The 26,874-nt window shown below is 42.3% G+C and overlaps 1 protein-coding gene across 7 annotated transcripts in view; it reads right to left on the bottom strand.

The window, feature by feature from the left end:
* The window catches only part of SPECC1 (sperm antigen with calponin homology and coiled-coil domains 1), an 87,599-nt gene that overhangs the window by 12,865 nt on the left and 47,860 nt on the right, over positions 1–26,874 (bottom strand). For 5 of the 7 annotated variants that reach the window (XM_027660234.1, XM_027660235.1, XM_027660237.1 and 2 more), the window contains 9 exons: positions 19,055–20,622; positions 16,992–17,199; positions 16,264–16,337; positions 15,747–15,925; positions 7,710–7,855; positions 7,412–7,512; positions 6,638–6,719; positions 3,937–4,087; positions 2,890–2,992 (listed from right to left, as the gene is read on the bottom strand). In XM_027660234.1, the coding sequence (XP_027516035.1) occupies positions 2,890–2,992; positions 3,937–4,087; positions 6,638–6,719; positions 7,412–7,512; positions 7,710–7,855; positions 15,747–15,925; positions 16,264–16,337; positions 16,992–17,199; positions 19,055–20,622 (2,612 nt within the window). Of the gene's footprint in view, positions 1–2,889; positions 2,993–3,936; positions 4,088–6,637; positions 6,720–7,411; positions 7,513–7,709; positions 7,856–10,956; positions 12,283–13,616; positions 13,679–15,746; positions 15,926–16,263; positions 16,338–16,991; positions 17,200–19,054; positions 20,623–26,874 lie in introns of those variants that run through there. The other 2 variants (XM_027660239.1, XM_027660241.1) reach the window with 2 other exon arrangements.

Raw genomic sequence — 26,874 nt, 5'->3', positions numbered from 1 at the left:
AGTCCATGCAAGGACAGTTTATGGTTGGATTCAATCCTAAAGATCTTTTCCAAACTAAATGATTCTATGATATATGCCAGGAGCAGGATGCCAATTTCTATCTATAGTATAAGTTTTGTATGGATTAAAGCATTTAAAAAGTGCAGTCTTGTGTACTGATCTCTAGGTCTTATCCCCAGATACCTTCCCAGGTCACTAATCTAACTTTCCTCAGGGAATCTGGGACATGGGGAGTAGCTGCTACTGAGAGTATCAGTTATTTTAATCCACTTTGCTCATACTGTTTAACGAAATCATAATTTAAACAGAAAGGAATCTCCCTCTTTCTCCCCAGCTCAGATGGGGAACTGTTATCACACGTTTTGCCACTGAAAACAGAAGTTAGGCAGCCAAGCAGCTTTTTATTTTTATTCTCTCGTTCTACTGTGACAGGGCTGAAAACAGTTTGCATCCAAAGTTCTCTGTGTTTCTGGGCTTCAAGTTAGAAACTACATGACAGATTATCCTGGAATTTGCACAGATGATGCCTCACAGACACGGATATTATCTATGGAAAAGAAGTCATGCACGTCACCAGGGTTCTGCTCCGTGGAGTCCATTACCTCATTCCCACCCTTGCAGTGGCTGAGGCAGGAAGGAGGATGACGTTCTTTACTCCATTCCAGTTCTTGTACTCAAGAATGATAAAAACTCCCTGTGGAGCTTAACATCAGCCTTATTGTGAGAGTGCAAGGGTCTGGGAAAGGCAAGTTCAAGAGGAGTTAGTGAATGCACTGCAAAGAGTGCAGCGGGAATGAGAATCTGAGGAAGAATGCCCAAGAGAGAACGCCTCTAAATGAAGCAGTGAAGGCAGAGAGGGAAAACTCTCACCATAAATCAATACTGTGACTGTCCTTTGGTTCATCTGACTTTAATTTCTGTCCTGAGATCTTACACCTACACTCTGGGTAACAAGGCCCCCATCACATCACAATCTGAGCTGCTCAGACTCTCCTGGATTACACAGAGTTTGTCAGGGCTCCACCTGCTTGTTCTCAAACACTGCTGAAAACTCACAACAGAGAACAGTCATGAACAGAACAAGAGCATCACCAGAGCAGGAACCAAACGACAAAGCTTTTTCTGAAACATCAGCTGGACAATCACGTAGCAACAACACTCCAGCAGCCACCTAAGAAGCAAAGACTTCCACCCTCCTCCAAAGCATGGACAGACTTTCCTCCAGAGACTGATACTTGAGGAAAAACAAATAGACCCAGATTGCCTTGCATCCCTCCTGGGTGGCCTGCTATCCCAGGCACAGGGAGCTCCACTGCGTGGGTTCTGCACAGGAAAACACAACTCTGTTTCTCTTCTATCACTGTGGAAATACTTGTCACTTTTGGTGCCAGGTTTGTACCTACAGAATCGAGACAAGCCTCTCTATTTTCAAAGCCATATAATTTCTAAAAGCAATACATTTAGTCCAACTTGAGTGTAAATCAGAGAAAGTGAACCTACAGGCTGATGCTCAGAGAACACTTCTAACAGCAAACTCATCAGAGCTAAACTGATTTAAGAGAGTGGAGGGAGCTCATCATATGTGCCATTTCAAACAGAAGAGGGAAAAACTACTAGGAGAAAGTGTTACTCAGGAGATGGGTTTGCTTAACAGAAGTTAGACTTGGAAAGGTTGTATTTCATTAATTGTTTTCTGAGGATTGGATGGGAATGTTCCCTCACACCTTCATATCCAAGATCAGGAGAAATGTAGTAGATGAGATATAAAATAAACCAACACAGCACAGAACATACAATTTCAGGGGACAGCACTGTAGCCTTTTAGGCAGTACCACAGAACTGGAGGATAAACACTAACACTGGCTTTATTCTTTCTAAGGTGTGTCTGAAGTCAGGAGCTTTCTCTGATCGTTGTCCTTCTATGAAACCTTGCTGCAAACCAGATGAACAAACCAGTGCTAAGAAATTAGTGAAACTTTCACATAGACCAGTTGACTAAAAGGGACAGCTACTGCCTTTTCTCCCAAACTCCTGCACCCTGCAGCTAATGCTTCATAAAGGGTTGGTTGTGAAGAAAAAAATATTTCATTATTTACCTTAAAAGATGGACTCTGCTTTTATTAAAGACTTGCTCCAGGGTGCATATCATGTGGTGAAAACTGCTTTTGTCTTCTGCTCCAAGTAACAAACAATATTATTCTTAAGAAAGAAAAATCCCAACACTATATCAAACCAGGCCTATCCTGCACACCCAGCATCTATCCCAGGATGGAATGTTGTCTGTAATTGCCTTCTTTGCAGAATCAAAGGCCTAATTCAACTGCACACCAACACTGGCCAGAGAACACAGCAATGGCCATGCAAGACCTGGACAAATGATTATCCCTGTGAAAATCACTCTGCAAAGAAATGAGACAGTCTCAAGCAGTCAAAGCTTGCTCTGTAAAATCAAGCTGCAAACTTCACTTGGTCAAGGCCACACAATGAAATATTTCTTAGGTTTTGCAGAAAAAGGACCAAAATAAAAACTCACATGGTAGTGTATTGACGAGAGAGGCCTGTAGAAGAAATATTAGAATGTAATTTCAAAAACTGATGCCAAATTGAAGCTGCTGTGCACATACACTCTGTTTCTTACCATCAACAACTTCTGATGCAGTAAATATTTTGGAGGTTGTATACAAATTACTTATGACATTGTACTACTGGGGACTGCACTGCTAAAGAATTCTGGAGGAAGAGGATGGAAACACCCAGCAGAAGTAAACATGCAAAAATCAACTGGCTATAATATACATACTTCTTTGAAGTGACATTGCTTCCTGCACACCTACTGGAAAGTGATTAATTACTTCTCAGATTAAAGTAAAAATGTACCTATTCCCTTACCTGGTAACCTTCAGTCTTCTTTTGGCACCATTTCAACAAAGCATTCCTCTTGGAACCCCCGTATTCCCGAGCCAGGGCTGCCAGGGGGTCCTTTCTCTCCACACTAAACCAGGGAAGCAAAAGGGAGAAGACAATAAATGTGCTTGAAATCTCTCATTTTTCACCAGTGTGTAAATTATATCTGTATGACAAAGCAGAATGGCAGCACAGAACCTAAATGTAAACCAAACTGAAACAGCTTTTGGAGCTTGCATTCTGTATCTGCCTTCACATGAGACAAAGTCAGGTGGTACCACTGCACACAAAGGGCTGAAAAATCAGCAGCCTGTGGACAATGGTGTGTGTCAACCCAGCATTTCTGTTATTAATTTCATCAGCTTTACTTACAAAATTTTCAAGTAACCTCTTTGTTTTACATATGAAAAACTAGGATTCAGGGTGTAGAATTAAAAGAAACTATCTAAAAGGGTCTGTAACAGCAAATTCACACCCAGCTGAGCTGCTGCAGAATGAGTTGTTGAATAAAATGAAAAATGAAGCTGTATTGCAGTTCAAGGCCCTGAGGACAGTTAAAGGCCAGCAATCAAAACACCCACCTCATCTCCACTCTACTGGTGGAAATAATGGTGGAGATCAGAGGAAAATATATATGCTTTTTTTCTCAGGAGAGAAGCAAATTATGTGTCCAATTTCCTTCAGCCCTCAGAGCTTTTGGTTTTTAACTCACCATGACATGCAAAGCTACAGTAAGATAATGAGGGCTGACCTCATTATCCTGTACACAGGATGGAATTCTTGCATGCAACTGAAAGCTTGTCATCCTCATTTCCACTGTGATTGCTCATCTTACAGATAACTGTGGTTATTACAATCTGAATTTTGATATCTGGATCTCACTCAGTCTGGAAATTCCAAACTGGACAGGCCAGCCAGCAGGGATTGCACTGGAGACCGGGGTCCTCCAGATTAAAACATTCATCCTGAGGCCAGGTAATGCTGTCAGTCTTTTCAATGTGCTATTTTTTTCCCAGGAAACTGGAGCTGTACCTGAGTTTGCTTTGGGGTTTCAAGCTGCTGGGGGTAGAGGTAAGCATCCTGCTGCTGAAGGCCATGGGGGGTTTGCTCAGGGATTCCAGGGAGGGGCTTTTGCGGAGGTAATGGTCTGGTTTCAGCTCTTCAGTTCTCCCCTTCAGAAGGTCTGTGGGAATTAAAAGAAAAAGCTGTCAGTTCACAGCCTGAGGAATTTGATTAATCACTGTCCTGCCACCCAGCACACAATATGCAGTCTGTTGTTTTGATTCTAAACAAATGTACTCATTTGTTCATTAAACACACATGGGGCTAGGAAACCTTGAGCAGATTAGAGGTGATCACAACAAGGAATGGCTTTGATGATTTCAACAGTCCAGGCTGCCTGGTTTCCTGTGATTGATACTCCTGCTGGGGGGTAGGGGCCCCAGGTGAATGAAGGGAAATACCAAAATCTACAGTCTGAAAGGTTCAAAAGCTGATCACCAGATATCTTCACCAGAGGACTGACCAGCCCTAGTACAGTACTTTCTTTTCTGCCATTAGCAGAACTGTAAAAAGAAAGCTCCTTGTCTCCTGAATACAACCCAGCTCAAGGCAGCAGGAAAAGGCACTTATTACCACATGATGCCTGGCATCCCCTCTGACAGAACTTTGGGAAGTCTTAATATATTCACAGCAGATGCACCTATATTTTATTACACATATTATTTATTTTTATATCATGCAGTTAAGATATATATTTATATATGTGTACACACACCTCCACATATAAGTGCATATAAATTTTCAGACACATAAAAGAAAACCAACAAAATCAGTAGCCATGGAATCCAATGCTGATAGGTTTTTGAAGAGAAGCCAAAGAGGTTATAGAAATTAAATAACTGCATATCAGTACATGAGGTGATATAACAGGTCAGGACTATGGCCTGCATATCATGTTATCAGAAATTAATTGCATGTGGAACACAACTTTTTCTCCTCCTTTCTGGTTAACTCCCTATAATTATCAATTAATGCCACATCACCTAGAGCTGTGAATTCCTTCTTACCTCAGCTTCAGCCTCCTTTGACTTATTTCTGGGTGCTAGAAAGTCCAGCATGGAACCAGTAAACCTTTGACTCTAAGTGAAAAGATCACAACCAGCTCTCTGGGTGAAGTAATCCATTCTCCTCTCCAACTATGTAACATTTGGGTCACATTAAGGACATCACAGAACCCTGCTGTGATACTGGTCAGATGGAATCAGCCAGAAGATTATTATTATGGAGACTACTTCACTCTGAATTTCCTTGGGGATGATTTTTAATTCAGTGTTGTTTGCATAGGGCTTGGATCAACTGCCTTCTAGGATTATTTAGATTGGAACCAGAGCTATTACAACTTTACAGTGAGTGAGCCTTTGCTATGGATTATTGAAACTAAATTAAACCCAGGTACAAAGAGAAGCTGTAAATACAGGAACTTGCTAAATAAGCAACCATTAATTTTTACCATAAAATGGCTAATAAAGTATGTGTTCATTTCAACAAATTTTCACAGAACAATTGTCCAGAGGTAATAACAGAAATTATCCATGACCTGAAGTGGGATATTTATTGTTAAGGACTGTCAGGATATTACACAGTTGGCAGATCATTCTGCAGTGGACTGGTAGAGATTAGAAAAGTCCTATGTTTTGTTTGGGATCATTGTATATTTTCATGCAAGACACTTTCTGGAAACCAAGTAATACAAGTAAGTAAACTCTGGCCATTCCACTAGATAGAAGACATTTCTGCTTGCTTAGCATTTACTCCTGCAGGAGAAACCAAAAGCATGGACAAGATGTTACTTGTTTATGCTGCCACCTACCCTATAACCTGTTTTGCTGTTCTCCTCCACCTTTTAGTGACAGAAGGGGAATCTTGGAAAAATATCTGAAGAGTCTAAAAATGATCAGAGGTTCTAATGTCTCTCCTCTATTAGCAAACTACTGCAGAAAATCCAGTCTACCAATGAGGAAATTGCAATGGATATTTTTTGTCCCTCCCTGCAGTTTAACTACAGGAATATAATATTTCATCTGTCCTTAAAAATTCAAGAATCTGTTGTTAATAGTTTTGATTCCAATGCAGCAACTACATCAGGACTAGATAATCAAAATAAAGGGCCCTAGAGAAAATGGGAAACAAACACTGGTAGAAAAGAATATTAAATGACAAGAGAACAAAAGCAAAGTGTGAAATAAAAACAAACTCATCTCTTGAGAACTCTCAAAACAAACTATTTCAAGCCCAAATATGACTGGTCCTAAAACACTCACATTGGTATCTGAAATGTTTGATGTATTTCAAATGAAGCTCAATTTAAAAACAAATAAAGCCTCAAAAGACAGTGCTCTGGACTTGTTCCAGATACATACATGTTGAGCAAAATCCAATCCTCTCCAGTTCCACAGCATGGATTAGAGAGGTGCCATGGATACTTTGGAATAAAGAAGGCAAGTTTGTGTTGGCAAACCACAATAAATCAGCTATTTTTTAGTTATGATCAAGATGTGAATGCAAACACAACAAAATTAATAAGCTCTCTAAAACAGAGACACTGAAGACCCTTTTTCATGTTTTCTTTGACCATATGAGAAGAGGAAAAATATCCTGGAAGAGGCCAAGAGTTAATGACAAGTTTTAGCTGATAAAAAGAGGCGACATCTATACATTTACTACAACTTACCTGCAAGAGGAAGGTCTGACAGATCTGCATGTCTGGCAATGCCCTTGCTGGCTGGCTTGGCATTGTTATATACAGAATGTCTCTGTGAAATAAAGGTGCAAAAGATTATTAAAAAAATACTTGCCATCAAGCTTAAATAGGAGAGCAGAAAGAAGAAGTTTCTGCCATCTCAAGATCACAAAGCAGGTGAAGGGATACAGAAACCTTTCATCAGGGTATCAGCTGTACCTAGACTGGAGAAACAACTGTGAAAAATAAAAGGACAAAGGGACAGTATCTTTAGCTGGTAATATACTGGTTTCTGAACTATTTCCCACTTCTATTTGTACCATTTTTTTCTCTTGTTAAACACAACCTAGTGTCACAAGCCAGAAGTAAGGATGCTTGTTCCTAATCCTAACTCTGTTCCCAGCACCCTGAATCGTATGTCAGAAGGAAACTCACTATCCCATTTCTCTCAACTCTTGTGACAGCTCCTTAGTTTAATGTGATGTTCCTTGTAACTCACTCCCAATAACTGAAACCTGTTTTCTGGTCAAGGGTGATAAAAGTTCAGAATTGTATCCCAAAGAGTTCACATCCGTCCACTGAGACCTCTAAGCTGAGGTCAAGACAAACTCACTTTGATCCTTTTTGTTAGTGCTACAGCATTTGATGTTTCACAGCAAACAAACAGATGGGTTTCCCCTTCCTCCTGTCAGTGCTGAAACCAGGTCACGTTGGAGCAACACTGTGTCCACCTCTTTTAAAACTATGAGGATGGAAAGGATGTACCTGCATTGGGGACACAGCAGCTGCTGGGGCTGTCCTCACTGGAATTCCACTGAGAGGGCTCCTGGGGACCTTGTGAACTGTGATATTTTGTCCAGTGTTACCTGCAAGGAAAAGACATGGAAACATTTGGATTTCAAACCCAACTGTCTCATCAGAACAGGGAACTATGGCGTAGTGACACCTCTGAGAGACTATTTATGTACCAAGCACTGACAGAAAACACCCCTTCAGAAGCAAGAAGCAGTCACCTGCTCACTGCTAGAAATTTTTTTTAATACAAAACACAGTGTTCAAATACCTGAGCATCCCAAGTCAAATGACTTTATCAGTGACTTCACAGTGGCTGCAGACTCTGGCGGGGTGGGAGATGCTCTGCTAAGGCAGACTCCTTGCCAGCGGTTGGCTGCCTCTGACTCCAGAGATTCCACCTCTTCAGCTGTCAGCCTGCAAGGCAGAAACCACATCCAAGTCAGGGGCAACAGGAAGTGCAAGCAGAGATTAGAGATCTTCATAGTGAGGCAAATCCAACGATGTGCATCTCTTACTGCAGTGCCCAGAACCTGGACCACTCCTTGGAATATCCGCGTCCTTGTCTTGCAGTGCCTGGTAAATGTTACATCACTGAGTAAAGAAACCTTTCTGCATTGCTGACCATTTCATCCCCCTTCCAAATCCTCACACAGGATGGAGGATTATCATAGAAAAAAAGCAGTTTGTTCAGTAATCACTGATAATTACCTGAAAATGGGCTTTCAGTAGAGTACAGGTGCCAAGGGGCCACTGTGGTCCTCAGTTTGTAATGAGGAAAATCACCAAAGAGGAAGATGTTATTTTATACTGGTTTTAACTGGTGTGACCACTGCTGGAGTAACTGTTACCAGTTAAAATACCATAATTGAAAATAAAATAAGTAATTGTACAGAGTTCAGATAAAAGGCATAAAATATACTTCAGAATAAAAGCTCAGCTCTGACTTATCAACAACTACATCTTCTGAACAAGTGAACCTTCAATCACAACCTGTAAGCAGTTACATGGGGAAGAGAACTGTTAAGTGCTTCATCCTAGTAGATACAAGAATGCCAAAATCCAATGGCTGGAATGAAGAAAGAAAAACTCAAAAATAAGTTTTATATTTTAACAGGAAGGATAATTAAGTTACTTCATTGAAAAGACATTTTGAAGTCGAGATTAGGTGTTGGACTTACAGGAGTTCATCCAGGAAAGACCACAGCTGTGTTAAATAGCAAATACAATCACAGAGGGAAAGTGTTACTTCTAGTCCTGTATTTTACAGATCCAACTGACATTGCTCAGTGTTGACACTGTACTTACCTGGTAGCTCTCAGGTAAACTTTGAGTGTAATTACCTAGCTTTAGTTTAGGAAAGCTGCAAGCAGATAACAAAGTCTGGTCATGTAAAAGGAGATTATTTGTACTTTACTTTCCCCATCTCCCACCTGCTCAGAACCTGCACGTGAGCTGCTGATCTGCAGGTTCTGAGGTATCACCACATTGCCCTGTTTTTATGTTACACACCAAGAGCTACGTGAACACAAAGCCAGAAATGATTCCATAAGAAGGCTGGAGGAGTCCATCCATAAAGTGCCTATGGGGCTGAATAACTCCTGTGAGCTAAAAATAGAAGCCAGAGCTTTATTCTTTCCCTTTAGCCATCAGAGTCTATAAAATGCAAAGGGCTAAAGGGTGTCAATGAATAAGAGAATAAGAGTGACTCAAGTTTCTATTTCTGGCAGAGCTTAAGGAGGTGCTGTCTTTAAGCAGACATTGGCTATTTCTTTGCTAATTCATTCAAGCTCCTTGTGTGCCAGGAGAGCCTGCAGAGGCAGATGGCCAGAGAAAAAGCCATTTCAATTCCATTCTTCATTTAATCCAATAAGGAGGAAAGGCAGATTGGATAAGATTCACAGAGCTCTGAGGGAGCCAGTGTTTTGCTTTTAAGTTTCAGCCTTTAAATTTTGTCCTGTTGCTTCATAAAGCATAACCAACAAATCAGCGGGTGACAGCTTAGTTACACAAGCCACAAAAGCTAAAGGAGTCCTGCTTCTAGTAAAGCGTGGAGGAAGGATAAATTTCTGCCTCAAGATTCCAAACCACCCAGTGCAATCTATTACACTTTCAAGAATTATATAGGTCACTGTACAAGAGTTCTAATTATCCAGGTAAAAAGGGTATGCACAAGGTTTGTGGAGCATATGAGTAAGAAACAAATGGTAAATGCCTGTAGGCCAAGTGGTAAACCTCAAGAATAAAGCAAGGCAGAAGTATGCTCTAGGCAGCCATCACTGGTTAGGACTGAACTCTGAGAACAGCTCAGACATCGCTGATCAGCCTCCTCAGTCTAGCCTTTGACTACAAAAGGATGCAAAGATGTTAAATAAACTTAGAGTAACCACACCAGTCCCTGTGCTGTGCCACAGAAGAGTCCACTGAGAATTCACGTGCCATTATTCTGCCATTGTACAGAGTAATTGTGGAGATTTGAGTGCTGGAGCTACAAGCAGTTTCTATTTTGTCAGGATGCTTCCTGTAATCTTCAGTCTGTATATTTGTAATAGGCAGCCTGAAACAACCTCCTTGATTAAACACAATCACAACAGAAAACTGAGGCCTCTGCAAACCTTGCAATCTGTAAACCTTGGCAGAGAAGGCAGGAAACATAGTGCTGAGATCCATTTGCTGCAACTAAAACCACATAAGCCAGCCAACAAGCAACGGAGAGCTATGAAATTTGGTGAGCACCTTTCAACTTTAAAAAGAAATCTGTATGGTAAGGGGATGCATGTATGTGTACAGACATGGGTTTCTTAATAGAGAAGCAGAAGAGTAAGAGCTTAACCTGCAGTAGGAAACTAATTCAGGGGGACAGTATAGGAGAACACAAATTAGAAAGATTAATGACAAGTCATGACTTCAAACCCAAAATGACTCCTCCTTATACACAGAATTTATTCAGCTTAGCAGAGCTTAGGCCATCTAAGGGGACTACACAAGCTCTGCTACAAAAGTGACAGATTTGAACTAAATGTCATCTACTGCTGTATGCTTCCCTTGAAACAAGAATGAATGGTTCACACAGACAAATGCTGCAAATGCAGCTGGCTGAAGTGGAGCAGCTCCAGGAGGAAGCAGAGCACTGTGGCCACAAAGGAATTCAAACGTGCATCCCTTTCACAAAACCATTGCTGAGTTCCCTTCATTCACTGGTGAGAGAAGCAGATGCAGGGAGCTTTTCTCTATTAGCAAGAGTTAGTCTCCTTGTTTTCTGTTTGAAATATGTGGACAACTGACTAACAACAAGGTGAAAGTCCTTCTGTGCTTAATGTACAGATTTTTGGCAAACTCAGCCTTCACTTGTTTGTGAAATTTCTAAACTACTCAATGACTTTGCTACAGGTGCCCAAGGACCACAGGACCATATTTGCAGAAATAATTACTCCACAATCTAGTCTTTGTCACAGTTCCTGTCATTCTTGTGACTCCTCCTGAATTCCAAGGGACACAAAGTAGAGACACACAGCTACTGATGCACAGAAGAGAGGCCAAGGGCAGGCAGCAGACAATTCCAGATACTTAAACATTTATTTGGCACTTCAATATATATTTCTTAAACATAAAAACCAACATTCAACAGCTGCCAGCACAGAAAAGAAAGAAAGGCAACACAAGTGTGCATGTAGGCATACACTCCAGCAGCACGGCACAGAGGTGGAGGCTACACCAAAGCCAGGACATCCCACAGGATTCTCTACTAGCTCAGCCTGCTCCAAGACCAGGCCCTTGCTAGGTCTTCACATCCAGAAGGGAAGGACAGAAATCCCACAGCCAAAACGTGAAATTCCAGTCCTGGAATGAATCCTGATAGTCTCCTAATAGGGATGGTGACTTCTGAGTTTTTCCTTAGCGTCCAAAGAAAGCTCTCTCCAGGTGTCTCCAGTTGCAAAGCTGAACTTCAAGTTCTCCCTGATCATCATATACTTCACCTGAGTTAAAGGCATGAGAACAACTCCCTTCTGAGAAGGTATTTACTAGGGGCTTGATATGTTCGATTCTTTTCCTTCTGATCTCTCCATCTGCAGTTCTTATGGCCAGGACAAACCTCTCACGGAACATTCTCTGTGAAGGTCAGAGCAGGACACGCTCCGTGGGCACCACCCCTCCCTAACACACCACCGGGTCAGATGTGCCACCCAGTGGCGAGTGCCTTGTCAATACAAGAGTAAAAATCTGAAACCATCAAAGCAGCTGATACTGAGCAACTTCATGTTTCTCTTCGGTTTTCCTGCTGGATTTCAGTGACCTATCGCCGAGTTTGTGTGCCTGTACATGTGATCTGTACTCGTACATGTATTTAGGCACACAGAGACAGATCACAGAATATAACACTATATGGAGAACTCATGGTATGCCCATTAAATTTTACAAATTAGACATACGCACTCAGTTTTATTTTTGCTTAAGCTTAAAACTGCACGTTCAAATGTCTGTTTCAAGGAAAACAGCTCCAAAAAAAGCTCTCAGTTATTTCAGATCCCCAAATCTCTGTGATTACTTCTTATGGCTTAGTTGGCTTTAGACTAATTCAAAACTTCTTCTGCCTCATGGAGTCTTCTGGAGAGAGAAGCCTTCTGAAACAAAGAGAGAGGCTCTTGCCCATGGGGAAGAGGTGGACCTGAGCATTCACACTTTGCAATACACTTGACTTTTGCAGGGTAATAAAAAAACCAGAGGTGCTTTCTCGAATTGAAACTTCCCTTTTTCAGCTGCGAGTTGAAGGCAAGTCCTGCAGTGTCTCACAGGCCTGGCTGTGCATCCCTTCAGGGCTGTGTTAGCTGGTAGAGATCAGGCACCTATGGAGAGACAGACAACATTTGGGGAGGTCATAAACCAACACAATGCCCACCTTGAGGTACAGTTCTCCATTTTACATCATCCCATAAATAAAGGGGAGAGGGGAAAATGCCCGTGGTGTTGATAGAACAGCTAAAGGGAGTGCCTTAACACCCCATTAACTTGGCTTTGGGACGTGATGAGCAACAACAGTACAAAATACAAAACAAAAAACCCCAATCTATGTTGGTCAGAAAGGAAGAAATAAATTATTTAAAGCCAGGGAATCAATTCTGAAGGACAGGGATGGCAGTGTTCCTGGCTTTCTCTCCTCTAGTCAGTTAGGACTATTCATTCAAAATGGGTACATGAACCCATCCCAGGCAACTAGAGTTGCTCTACCTCAGCCACAGTTTCTGTTTCAGAAACACTGAAGGGGATGGAATAATCTCATCCAGTGGAAAAAAAACCACCAAGAACTCCCTAACAAACCCCAAAATCCCCCACCAAACAACTCTTGAGTCACTAACTAGAGCAAACCAATGCTCCTTCAAGGACCCTGCTCTGAAGTTCTCCTTACTCTGAGTGAGAGCAGAATGAACTATCAAATCTCTGTAAGACAGAACAGCTGCAAACACAGGCACAAATGAGCAGCACATCAGCACATACAGACTGACAGCAGGGTTTAATACACAGAGTACAAGCTCATTTCCAGGAGAAAAGCATGTGACACTGCCATGCTGTGGCATTTGAGACTTCAGGAAGAAAAACAGAAGCAAATTAGTGGGATACATCACAACCTTCAGTTTAGGCTTCCGTTTGAAGATCTGGTTAATTTTTTTATTAGAAATTCTAAGAAGTCACTCATTTAATTACAGATTTAACTTCTCTGTTTTCTAAGTACTACTCCCAGCCCAACTGTCTTCCCTCCATGTTCTTGGTTTGAGGCACAATGTTCTAGTGCCAAAATCATTTTGAAAACTTGAAGGGAAAGAGTCAAAGCAAGACCTTGAAACTTTTACTCAGGATCTTATCCTGTCTGGTCTTGAAAACCTCCAAGGATGGAGACAAACTTCAATTTCCACTACCTGTGAGAAGACGGTTACACAACAGTGGATTGTTTTACATTTTACTGCAGAGAAATAATATTAATTAGGATGTAAAGTATCATAGAAGGCTGTCTGAAGCACAGGTCAAACAATTTTTAGGTTTCAGTCAATATTAACTTGGGATAAGCTAACTCTTTTCTTCCTTATTCCATTTGGCTGATGCTGTTCCAACCTCCCCCCCAACATTCTTAGTCATAGAATTAGACATTTAATCTGTGTTAGAGATGCCTTTGGGAGGCTCTTACCTTCATTCAGATGAACATTGATGACCTCATCAGGATTTTTTCTGCAAGTTCTTTGGCTGTTCCTAAACCAAAAATGACTTTTTGTCTGATTAGAAGAATGTAACGGTGAAATCAAACTTGGAGGCAGGAACTCAGGCAGCCACAGGCAAACATTAAAATGGCAGGATGTCATAGGAGATAAATTGGCTTCAAGATGAATTTATGAGGTGGAGTCTAATGACCCTCAAGAGATGGCTGAGATTTTGCCAAAAACCTTTGAGTAGCAAGCTCTTTGGAAGGTACGTTTTCCAATAAGAGCTTAAAAATCAGACAGGAAACTTTCACTAGGGACTGTCAGATACTCAGCTGAGCGTGCAGCTGCTCAGCATTAGCAAACAGGAGGGATACTTTACAGACTGTGTTAAGGTATCATGCTACAAACTGTTTCCACCAGTGCTGAGCATGCATTAAAATCACCACAGGTACCAAAATCGACTGCTGATTCTGAGCAGTGGCATTTGAGGAAGCTGACTAAAAAGCAATGATGAGAATATCCCCAGACCTTCCTGGGTGACAGAAGCTGAGGTGCTGGGGAAGACAGTGACCTCAGGAATGCAAAAATATGTGAGAGTGTAGAACTGGCTCTCAGTAGGAGCTTTGGTGACTTCAGGAATTTGTTTCATAAGTCAGTAGAGCTTTAAAATGTCAGTGCTTAGCTGCTGATCACTGCTTTGTTTAGACAATGACTTACATAGGCTTCATTTTGTTCTCCATACCACTCGGTACAGAAATTTTGCACACTCAAAGTCAAGTTAGTTTTACTGACAGATGCAAAATTTGGTTTGAATACCTGTCTTTGAAAGAGAATAAACATTGCCCACTGCAGACAGCATATCTAGCTCCATGACCAATGCAATACTCAAAGCAAGCTATACAGAGAGTCAACATGACACAGAGACAGACAGATGTGTGTGTGTGTGTGACAGAGAGGGACACACAACTGCCAAAACTGACATAATTAAATACATGTCTGCATATCTCCTTCTGGAACTACCTATGGATTCCATGTTTCCAATTTAAAAAGCAGTATTTGAAGCTGAGGCTTCCAGTGCAGCCACATTCCTTAAACATGGAAGATGAACATCCCAGTTTGCAAATTAGCAGGTCATCTTCTATTCATTTTAACTACTATCAAATACATCTTCAGATTAAAAACTAAAAGAATAAAGATGGGAAGCTACATGAATGTGACTCCCCATCCTCATATAGGGACCCTGCTTTAAACAAGAGAAATTTCATTAGGAACAAATTAGGAATGGAAACAGAGCCCAGAACTCAAGTACTGTCTGGTAATCATTTTGTCTGAACACATAGTCTGTAATAGCTTTTTTTTGCATCCACTTGGGACTCTGATAATGAAACTGGAGCTTAAATACATTCCTTTATTTCTGTTTCTTCGATCCAGGAATTCTGATCCATACACCTCCGCACAAAAGCTCTCGCAGTCACATCTACTGCACAGCTGCTGCGGAAACTCCTGAATGGAAAACAGTGAGCAAATATGTGCAACATAAAGCTGGACTGTTACTCCATCTGAAAGAAATGACAGGATTCACTATGTTCTTGTGGCCATTCTGCCAGTGGTCATAAATTTACCAGGAGAGAGATTAAATGGAAAAATCTAAAGGATTAGAATTGACTTGGCACACATTTCTGATACACAGGACGACTGCTTGGGTTATTTTGTCTTTCTTCGTTGACTTCTCTCAGGTCAAGTTGTTCTCTTCTGGATGTTCCATGGAATATCTGTGCCCAACCCATCTTTCCACAGATGCTTTAATACAGCTGCACAGAGAGCTATGAAGGCAACAACACACAGGGCAGTACCAGACTGAGAACAAAACTATCAGAGGCAATTGTTATTAATTAGTATTCGCTGATTAAAACCTTCACAGCCCTTGTTGACAGAACTAGGTTGTCAGATAGAAAAAGAACAGAAACACCTCAGAATAAGAGACAACAAAATCTGCCAGAAGAGTTATAGACAGACAACATGCACGTCCAAGCCAATGACTAGTTATTGACAAAGCACTGTTTGCATGCGTGTTAGCACTCACAGAGATCACATCTCAGCCTTGGTAAATAACCAACCTGTTGCTGCCCTTCACTTCATCCAGCTCCTTTTGCAGCCTGGCACTCTTCTCCTCTTCCTCCTGCAGCTTCCTCTTCACCACACGGAGCTCCTGCTGAGCTTCACACTTAATGTCGTTGGCCACAACCACTGCAGTCTGCAGGTCAGCCTGGAAACGCCTCCACTCCTCTGCATCTTCCTACAAAGAGCAGTTACAACCCCAGTGTTTGCTGTAAAAATGCACCTACTTGAGCTGAGCACTTTAGTTATTGATCTCTCTTTCAGTCACCACAAGTGACCAGGATTTCACCACAACTCAAGAATGGTGCTGAGGTCAAACTAAACATTTGCCTCTTTATAGTACTGCAAACACTGCCACAGAAGCTGATTCTAAGCCTTCCACTCCAATGGAAGTACAAAGAGAAGAGAATGTAGAAAGAAATTTGTACACTTGTTCTAGGAAAACACAACACTTCTCTTATATCTAGTACTGCAATAAAAGCTCAGCTTAGCTTTGTCCTGGAGCTTAAGCCTTACCTTCATTTGCTTAGTCAGAGCCTTCAGCTGCCTCTCTGTATCCTGTTTTTGTTCTTCCAGCTTCATGGCTTTACCTAAGACAGTAAAAAGGGAAAAATATTATTAAACACATAAGGGCAACAGTGAAAGTGAAAAAGGGAGGGCAGAGCAGCTGATTTGGTTTTGCTTCTAATAATGCCACTAAATAGACTAAACTGAGATTAGGATACTGTGTCAACAGATCAGGAATGGAATCAACAGTAGATTTGTTACTCAAACATCTCTGAACTACGTTGTTATTTTCAGGTATTAAACCAGACTCTGAAATTTAGAGAATCCCACGTGGATTCACTTACTCAGCACACACACATCCCTCAGGCACTGGAGGGAACACTAAAATATGGAACAGGCCATTCGTTCCACCAGGTGGCAGCTCCTCATCCACAACATGACACCAACCTCGACTTTACTGCTCTTCCCTGTGTTTTTCCCTAAAAGCTCTTTAAAAGGCCAATAATTCCAATTTCTAGAATGGGCAGTACTTCCTTCACTGAAGAACGGGGCTTGGAGACTGTCTCTAATATTATAGCTATCTACCTAACTGTTAAAATAGTACTTTTGCACATGAACAGAAGGGAACAGCCAAAATTGGAATACTTGTAAAGGACATGCTTCCTCCTCCCTGTTGCAGTCATAACTGAGCCCCCCGAAGAAGTTAATTTAAATCCTTTTTTTTGAGCTCCACCTACTTTCTAAGTCACTGATGAGCTGGTTATTGTGAAGTTTTATGGCACGATGTTGTTCCACCTGGTCTTCCAGCTCGAAAATGGTCTCCTTCAGGTTTTTTATGTCTGCTTCATTCTCTGATGTTTTTTCCTGCAGTTTCTGGCTGGTTCTGCTCAGTTGCTCAGCCTGCCGGTCACACACCTCCTTCAGCTGACCACACTCATTCTCAGCCTGGAAGGGAGGAAACAAAGCTGCAAGTCTGTCTTTATTCCTTAAGAGATATCACTCATTAGAGGCTTTACTGGGCATCTCATGGACTTCAGAACTGAATCTGTGTTCTAAGCATTGTGTACATGAAACAGCCTCAGGAAACACAGATGAGCTGTGAATGTCAGTTTTCTTCCCTGGTAATGAAGATGATAAAACGAGATGCCGCAAAGGAAATTAAATTTTCTATATGATGACCATAATTCCAAACCAGTCTCTGTACTTAATGAACAGAGAGGAATTATATTCCCGGAAAGTTCCACATCTATTTATGTATCACATTATGAAAGTGATATCACTGCCTTAGGGCCAAGATCATGATCAGTTCATCCACACCAACAGTTTGCTGCTTCTACCATGTGCATTTTCAATGGACTGTGAAAGCATACACAGCAGAGCCAGCTACTGCAGATAAGTATATTTCTGGATATAGGACATCTGGAATTACTGAAGGGGGAATCTGCTGCACTTCAGTTTGTTGGCTCAGGCCCACGGATCAATGTTTCCAGGTTTGGGGGGAGCTCTCTGAGTATGAAAAAGGTGCAGGCTGCCAATTCAGTGAGCAGCACTGGCACAGCCTGAGTGAAGGGCAGCCTTACAGAAGCCTGTGGTCTTGTCTGGGTGTCACAAGTAGCCAGTGATTCAAAACAGCTTAATTTGAGGGAAAGGAAGAGTAAAAAGGAGGAAATCTGTGGTTTCCAAACCAAGCAATAAAAGTTTGGTCCAGAGTCTGAGCACTCAGCAGTTTTTCATTTATTCTTCATGAGCTGCAGCTCCAGAAAGCAATTGGGAGCTTCCTCTACTAACTCCATTTGCTGTGGTCACCTATTTAAGCTGAAAGGACATCTGGATTTTCTAAATCACTCACATCATGGAGGTGCTTTTTGGCAATGCTCTCTTCCTCTGCAGTCAATTTTATCATTCTTCTCATGATCCCTTCCCCATACAGGAAGGACTGCACACACTATCACTCTTTCTGCAGCAGTGGGACACAATCACTGGCTTGTGCTTTATTAACACTTGTTGTATGATACCTCACATTGCAGCTCCCTTCTGAATATCCACAGAAAATGAGAACAATAACTGGGGTAAACCTGTTTGGAGCAAAGCTATGAGCTACTAAATGAGGTAGAGGAAAATTGTTCTAAAATCAGTCTTTTTAAAATTTTTTTTGCCATTATTTTACCTATCCCAAAATAGAGTATTTCTCAGTTTTGTAAAAGTATTTTAGTTTTATGAAAATAATCTCACCTGGAGCTTGATGCTGCAACATTAGTCATACTGCTGTAACTACCAGCTTCTCTAAGCATTAACTCAGAAGTTAATTAACTCAGATCCTTGTGTTCTCATGATCAATGACATCCACAGTTCACTGCTAATTAATTATGATTAATTATTCAGAATTTAATATTCACTGCTAACTACTCATGCCCTTCTCTCCATCTAATTAGCAAGTGATTTACACTAACATTTGTTCACACAATATCAAAGTAATTTTTTATTGACCTGTTCTTTGCTGCAATTTTGATAAACACAACTCTACTTATTAAAAGAGTCAATTCTGCAGAAGATATTAGGACAAGACAGTTTTGAATTTATAAATACAGCTACGTTAACAGTTACTCCTGGGAAAATATGCACACAGCAGCAGCAACTGAGACAACACCATACGACCCCAGCTTCCATTCAAAACTAATTCATGTAATTTAAATCCTGGAAGCTTATAATCCATGGCTCGACAGCAATCCAAAGACCAATAATTACCTATTTATGGAAGGACAGAAACAATCATTCTGTTTCACAGCTGTTATTGCTTTACCTTAGACAGCAGACCCTGCATGTGCTTTACTTCACTGTTTGCCTTCAGCAGCTCTTGTTTAAGCTCAGTGCAAGAGGCTTCTAACTGAGCCTTTTCTGCGTGGGCCACTTTGAGCATCTCCTGCACCTCCGAGTCATCAGGGGCACAGCCCATCACGTTGATTTCTGCAGCCTTTTGTTTCTCATTCTCCAGCTGAGTTTTGAGAGAGCCATTCTCAATTTTCAGACCTTCCAAGGCAATTTTACAGTCCTCCAGACTTTTTGTCGCTGTGCTGTTGCTCTGCTGTTCCACCTCTAGAAGTTTAAGCAGCTTCTCGTTTTCTTCTCTCAGGCTTTTAATCACCTGCTGGGCATCCTGATGTTCCCTTTCCAGGCTTCGCAGGCTGCTGGTTAACTGCTGCTGAATGTTGAGCAGTTTCTCTCTTTCAAATTGTGCTTTTTCAAGAACTTCTGCACATTTCTGTTCCAGTTCGAGGACCTTCCCCTCCTGAGCTCTGCTTTCTTCATTTTTGGATCGTTCTTGGAGGAGAGTCATCAGCTTCTCGTTCTCCTGGCTCAGCTGTTCTGCTCTATCTCTGTGCTGACGGAAGGAAGTCTCCAGGAGAGCCTTCTCTTCCACTAACTTCTCATTTTCTGTTGTCAGCTCCTGCACCATTTGCTGTTGATCTGACAGCTCCTGCAAAGTGGCTTGTAATTCTTCTGCTGTGCTGTGGTGATTCTCCTCCATTTTTTGTATTCTCTCTGTAAGGGATGCAACAGAGAGGTCGCTAATATTGTTTGGAGAACTTCCTGCAGTGGAGCATTTGGAACCTTTCAAGTGGTTGCTGTTGGCAGATGTTGGCCTGGAAGGTACATCTGCTATGTGCTCAAAATCAGATGCATCAGGGGACAGGGAAGCTTTAGTTACATCACTGCTGGAAGAACCAGAATTGCGCAGGGCACCCCCGTTCACGTGCTGCCTGCGCTCCTCCACTTCACCTCTCGATGCATTTTTGGATGGGCTTCCAAAACTGGACTCCTGGGTAGTTGGGGTCGGGAGGCTGCTGTCACCTCCACTGCTTGTTGTTGTGTCTGACAGAGGGGAGTTCTCCAGATAAAGCAATTTCTCTTTCAAGACGCGGTTTTCTTCTCCCAGGCTAGCAAGCTCTTTTTGGAAAGTCCTGTTTTTCTCCTGAAGAGACCGTATCAATGGATCTATGTCAACAGGTGACACTGTTTCTAAATTTGGGCTGGAAGCACCCATTCCTTCAGCGTTAAGGGACCCTTTCTCTTTGCATTTCTTCAACTCACAGCGAAGTTTGGTAATTTCAGAATCTTTTGTCTTTGCTTCTGCCAGGAGCTCTTTAACCTGAGATTCCAGAACAGCCTTGTCACCACTTTCATTCTCTTGCTTGGACTTGCTGGTGGGGCGCACGTGTTTGGTAGGAGTTGGTGCACCAGAAGAGGTGGGGCTGGGTTGTGTTTTCCTGGCATTGACTTGACCACGCAGCACAGCTCTCTCCCTGGAGACAGAGGATGAGATTTCCCGGGGTGCTGGGATCCCTGTGCGCTTTGCAGCTGAAACTGTGCCTTCAAGAAGAAGAAGAGATGAAGCAAATTGAGCTGGTGCATAAAGAAAACAAGTCACACAACAACAATGCTAAAGCCTAGAGCAGTCTTGGAAAAAAACCACCTGAGTGGTTGAATAGGTTTAGTCATGACTGTGTGGATTCATGTTTCAAAGGCTCCTATTATTCTGCATTTCTTCCTTTCCTACCCCCTGCAAAGGAACACAGCCTGCTTAACTTTTTCCCAGTGTAATAATATAATGCATAGATGCTGCAATACATGAACTACAATCCCCAATATCAGGATATTAATTACTTGAAAGTAAAGATTCTTTACAGTACCTTGTAAACTGCTTAATCTAATTCTACTGATTTCTGGGGAAAATGTCAGTTAATTTAAGAAAAGATAACGTATCTGGGGAAAAAAAGTATTTTTACCACACATAAAACTATTTGCATTTAGGCAGATCATAATATAAAAAAGAGCTGAAACATTTATGCTGACCACAGACTCAGTGAAATATAAAACTCTCTATGGCAATTCCACCACTAAGACAATTGTGATGCTGCAGCTTCTCTTCTGTCTCTTCACAGAGATATTTTCCATGTTATACATTCCCATCCTCTTACAGAGGAAGAGCAAAAGGAGGTTAGAGAGTTGACACTGTTCTGTTTAGTTGTTGGTTGGGGTTCTTTTTCCCACCAACCAACAGTGCAAAGCACTGTGTGATTATAAAGGAAATAAAGTTTATGAGTTGCTGATCTTCATTTTTCAAAGCCCTCTTGAAATGTGGGACCATGGGTGCTGAAGACACAGGAGCCATCCAAACCATGGAAGTTTTAACAAGCTGGTTAAAGAAAAGAAGCTGGTTCAAAGAGAAGGTATCATATGCCACTGCAAGTGGCAACTGTGAATTTAAGAAAATCCTGCTTTCGGTACCTTATTCAAAAGGCAAAGCCATAAAGCACAGGGCCATAAAGTTTGGGGATATGGTACAATGAAGAGATATTGTCCAATGTAGCCACATAAACAGGATGCAAGGGAGAGTTCTGCAAACAGAAGGGGTCAGAGAGCCAGTGTTTGCAATAAAAACAAGTTCCAGAAGGACTCCTAGAATCAATTCCATCTCTCCTGATTTGGGAGGGTCTTTGCCTGGTGCACATGTGCACCATCCACAGAAAATCAAAGGCATTAAGACCAGAGGGGAAGCAGCCTCCCTCCCCTACACAGCAACTTCATAACCCTCCCACAGTATTTTTCTCGCTGCAGCCATGCAGGGCACTGAGGGGTTAATATTAACACCACCCCGTTTGCTCAGCATCTCTTTTGAAGAATGCACTGGGTTTATAAAGCCCACACAAACAGGAGCCCCTCCTCCTCCCTCCCAAACACACACACTCTGCAGCAGCACAATAAACACCCGGAGACAAAGAGCAGCTGAAGAAAAGCCCCCTGAACCCAGCGCAGCGCTGGCAGGAGAGCACAGAGAGGCTCTGTCAGGGCAGGGGCACGATAAGGCCAGAGACAAAGGCTCCAGTGTTTAGGGGAAGAGATACAGGGACAGCCAGCGGCCCACACAGCTTCAGTTAGTCATCTACAGCTGGAGGGGACGGCTCTGCTCCGGGATGGGAGTTCTCCCACTGCAGCTCCAGTGGCTGCTGGGGCAACTCCAGACCTTGTCAGAGCTGGAGGCCCCCCTGGCTCACCACTCATCACATTCCCAAACCCCACTGCCAGGATCTGGCACCCGTAAACCGTATTCCAGCCGAGCTCAGCACACGAGCAAAGCTCGTGCTGTTGGTGCAGCAAACGCTGTGAGATGAAGGACAAGAGGAAAATTGAAAGGACCCTGATGTGACATGTCGCTTCCAGTGGAGAAATCCCAGCTCAGCACAGCTTCTTCCCGTTGAGAGGCTCAGGGGAACCCCGGGCGTCAGAGCATCTGAGGGCACCCTGACCACAGACTAGGATGAGGATCCAGTGTAGAGCACCAGTACTCACACAAGCTGTAGTCATACTACAGATTTAATACATAAAATACACATTATAAATGGCCATAGATGGAGCCTAAGGCGTGATCTGAAGCATTCTGTAGGTGTCCTGTATTTGTATTCCATCTAAGAGGGTTTTCTATTGTAAAAAAAAAATCACGACAAAGCAAGTGCTTCAAAGAACTCTTCTTTTTTTCAGTGCTCAAACCAGTGCAATAACATGACTCTCATCTGGCCAGCACATGACTGACTAGTATTTTATAACAGTGGACAGTGCTGACTGGGCAGCATCCTATACATTACAAGAAATAATGATGCTATTACACACTGGTGCAAATCTCATGGCACTGGGAAAACCACCCTTTCCCAACAGAAATGAAGCACTTCTGGTAGCCACACCAGCGTGCTTCTAATCATCACCAGATGACAACTGCAACATGATCCTGAGCAATGGAAAACATATACATAGGGATAACAATTAATGATATTTAACTGGGATTATCTGTACTTCACCAGTTGACCAACCAGTGCAGGCTCTGAGCTTACTCAATGTGTCTCATGTGTTTTGCAAGACTCCACGCTCTGCTGACTTGTTCTGCCATAAATCACAAAGCATTTGCTATCCATCAATAACCATTAACCAACCTGTTTTTTTCATGCCATAGAAGGGCTTAGGTATTTTCCTCACTCCACTCTCCACAAGTACCATGCAATACTAAAAAGGATCCCGGAAAAGAAATAGTTCTAAATGCATATGTTGATCACAAAACACCAAATTAAGTATAAACACTACTTTAATGCCTATTTTATGGGCAACTCCTGCTCTGAACGACCTTGGAGTTGAGCAGTGTAGCAGTCACCAGTGAAGCTGCCAACCCCACAGCCTGGGGCATCCATATGCAGGAACTGCATTTAGGGCTGTGCCAGTCACCCTGGTGACCTGATTAACTTGGCCCCCACCCTGGTGATGGTCTGTGGGAGACCCTAGACAGACATGTGCCTACCAGGCTGCAGAGCTCAACACAGCCTTGATTTATGCTGCTGCTGCCTAAAGTGGCTGGAATCACACAGATCTTCACTTCCTGGAAAGTGCTGCTGGTTTTGAGCAGGGAAGAGAAAAACAAAGAGCCCTGCATCTTGATGGAGACATTCCAGAAAAAAAAACCCCAAACCATTGAATACCTTTCTGTTTGGTCAAAATGGTGCTTTGGCACCTCATTCCTGTTTACACTGCTCATCCACCCTGCCCAAGGTTTTAGCTTAACTCTGTTCTTGCCAACTTTGAGCACAACCTCTGTCCCATCATTCCAGATATCCAAGCCCAGGCTACCTCCAACCATCAATGTATCTCTCATTCCCTCTGCACCACACCAAATCTCCTGTGCTCCCAGTCCCATGACCACTCTGCTAATGGGCTCAGCTTGTGTTCCCCCCCACTTCGGGAGTAATTTTGGGAATTACTCCTGAATTACTCCATTGAGAGTGATTGCCTGAAAAGCTGTTTTGTTCAGGCTGAGGTCACCTCATCACCCTATTCCTCACCTTGGCACCCAGGAAGAACTGCTCCATTTTCAGCATCAGACAGACTACTCACATGTGAGGCATTACAGTGAAACACGTATATACAGCTTATAATTTTCCAAATGCTTTAAAATTAACAGCTATTTAACTCAAATCCTCTGAAACACATAATTAAATTTAGGTTACAAGACAGGAAAGCAGAGAGAAATTAAATACCTCACCCAAGGTCACGGGAAGTCAGGATTAGGACTGGGAGCCCATGGCCACTTGCTGCCAGGGAGCACTCCCTGACTTTCCACCGGTGTCAAAAGCCAGAGTATTACTTTAATGAGATAAAAGTTGAGCCCTCTTGATGACCTTTCACCATGTTAATCCCATTTTCAGCACGCCTACAATGTTTTTCACAGAAGGAAGAATCGGGATTACTCTTCAGTTTTTCCACATTATGATCTATTTTTGTCCTGAGCTCTCAGCACCTCCCGCGTCAGCTCCCACAGGAACATCCGCAACCCGGAGAAACGGACTATGGAATGGAGAAAAACACTTCCCAAACCTCCAAGGTGAAACACCTGGGATTGTTGTTCAGAAGTGACACCCCTGCAGTGCAGCCAAAGTAATTACAGTGAGAGCAGGGTAAGGGAGAGCAGGAGACAAACGTTTCACCAGTCCCAGGAGGGACACGCGTGACACGGTGGAATGAAGATTCAATGTTTACCTGCCTTCACATTCCATGGACTCTGATAGCACATATCACTGCAGTAAAACACTGGCCTTGACTTTAATAAAATTAAGAGTCAAGTAAATTAAATAGTTCAAGTACCTGCTTCTCCAGTCCCAGAGCAGAGGAATAATCTCAGTTGGAAGACTACGTTTGACTGCAGAAACACCTTTGTAAATGTTCTGATTTCTGCTTCCAATCTATTTTTTACAGCTGGGGTCAATACAAAATTATTTGCCTCTGGCCTTTGCGCCATTTGTGTCCCACAGCCTGCTCTTTTCTTAATCCTTCCCTCCATCAACATATTAATAACCCAAAGGTTAATGCCATGGCCTTCTACTGTTCCACAGACAGAACTAACAGGGAATGTTCCATTTTAAATGTTCTTCCTCAATTTTAATCCTGTCAACTCTTAAGCAATGAACAATAAAAACACATTTTGTTCTTACACATATTTAGAATTCCAGGTTAGTAATTCACTGTTTCATAGTTTAAGCAGGTACTAAGCCTCCTGCATGTAGAGCCCATCTATGTAATTTAAGCACTGATCACCGAGTCACCTCAGAAAGCATTTCAGACATGATAAGACTAAAGCATGGAGACAGATGCAGCTTTGCTGTGATGTTTTTCAACAATGGATACCTTATCTGAACTGCAAGGGCAGGATAACAAGAAATAAAAGAAAGCTATTCATAGGACTCTGCAATGTTCAAGTCATACATCTCAGAAAGGCAAACTGTTGCCTGCAGACAAGTTTGTCCCCTCGTGATGATCTGCTGCTCCAGCTCTCTCATTCCCGATCCTGCACTTCCAACACATCAGCAAATTCACTGCCTTGTGTCTTTTGTCACCCTTAAATCCACCTTAGAAAAGGACAGTGAAACAAAAAAGATCACAACAAGAAACTATGGGCTAACAGCCTCCCTGCCAACAGGAGAGTGCGGTTCTTCCTTTATTCTGGAATTCTGTTTCCATGTGCCAAGATGTTTTAATAAATTTTGTCACCTGAACAGAACTTCCAGAGCTCAGACAGAAAAGTGGTTCCTGCAATACCTTGAGGGAAAGGTCAGTATAAATCAAGTGGGCTGGAGGCATTAGCAGCACGGCTCAGCAAAGGGAATACTCTGAACAGCCCACACTTGTACAGCAAATTAAAAGAATTATTAAACCGCCCCATACAGCTTTACTGTGCTCCAGCACCTGTGGTTTAGCTGAAACATGTTTTATCAGTTTGGGTTTTCAGCTTATCCTCTGGCTGGGACTTTGGTAGACCCTGGATTTGGCACGACTGCACTTCCTCGGGCTTTGCCAAGATTTGCTGAGGATCCACAGGAGCACTGGTAACATCCAGCAACAGCCAGGCAAGGCAGGCAGGTACTCCTGGGCTCAGTCTTGCCTGGGGAAGGTTCTGTTAATAGTTTTAGCCAACTCTGAGGTTCTTAGCAAAACAAACCTGGGTCACAGATGCATCTTAATTCCACCAGGTTTACGACACTTGGTCTAGGACAGGGAAATACAGATGTCTGGTGCCATTTCAGATGACCTTTAGGTGTATTTAAAATACCTTCACTACACTGAAAGATTTGACAGCAGCCGTGGGAGATCTGTCCTCTGCTCCAGAGACAGACAGAGCAACTGGGATGTCTGAAGGCACCTAAAATGCCACTAGACATTGAACTGAACAGTCAGACTTTCACAACACATTTACAAGCTGGTGTTACAAGGCAGGTAATAGCAGCTTCTTTGTGCCATATTCAAAATCACTCCAGTACCCAAGTACCTTTTAGGTGATTTTCAGCCACACAATGAACAACTTAACCCACTGGATTAATATGGGCCTCTGTGACATCATTGATCCAAATTTAGGCACAGCCAAGTCACAAAAAATGGCCTTAGCTTGGGGACATCACACTCTGTTGACTCCCTGAGATAAAGAAGCACAGGCATGATGTGTTTTCTGACTTCTTTTGTCAACTCAGAGTAATGTTTTTAAGAACCTAATTAACTTGGTCCTTAAAATCCATTTTCCAAAGGCAGATAAGA

The sequence above is a fragment of the Corapipo altera genome, unplaced genomic scaffold, assembly GCF_003945725.1.
Source record: "Corapipo altera isolate COAL_440 unplaced genomic scaffold, ASM394572v1 271, whole genome shotgun sequence".
NCBI classification, from domain to species: Eukaryota; Metazoa; Chordata; class Aves; order Passeriformes; family Pipridae; genus Corapipo; species Corapipo altera.
This window is presented reverse-complemented; position numbering and strand designations above follow the sequence as displayed.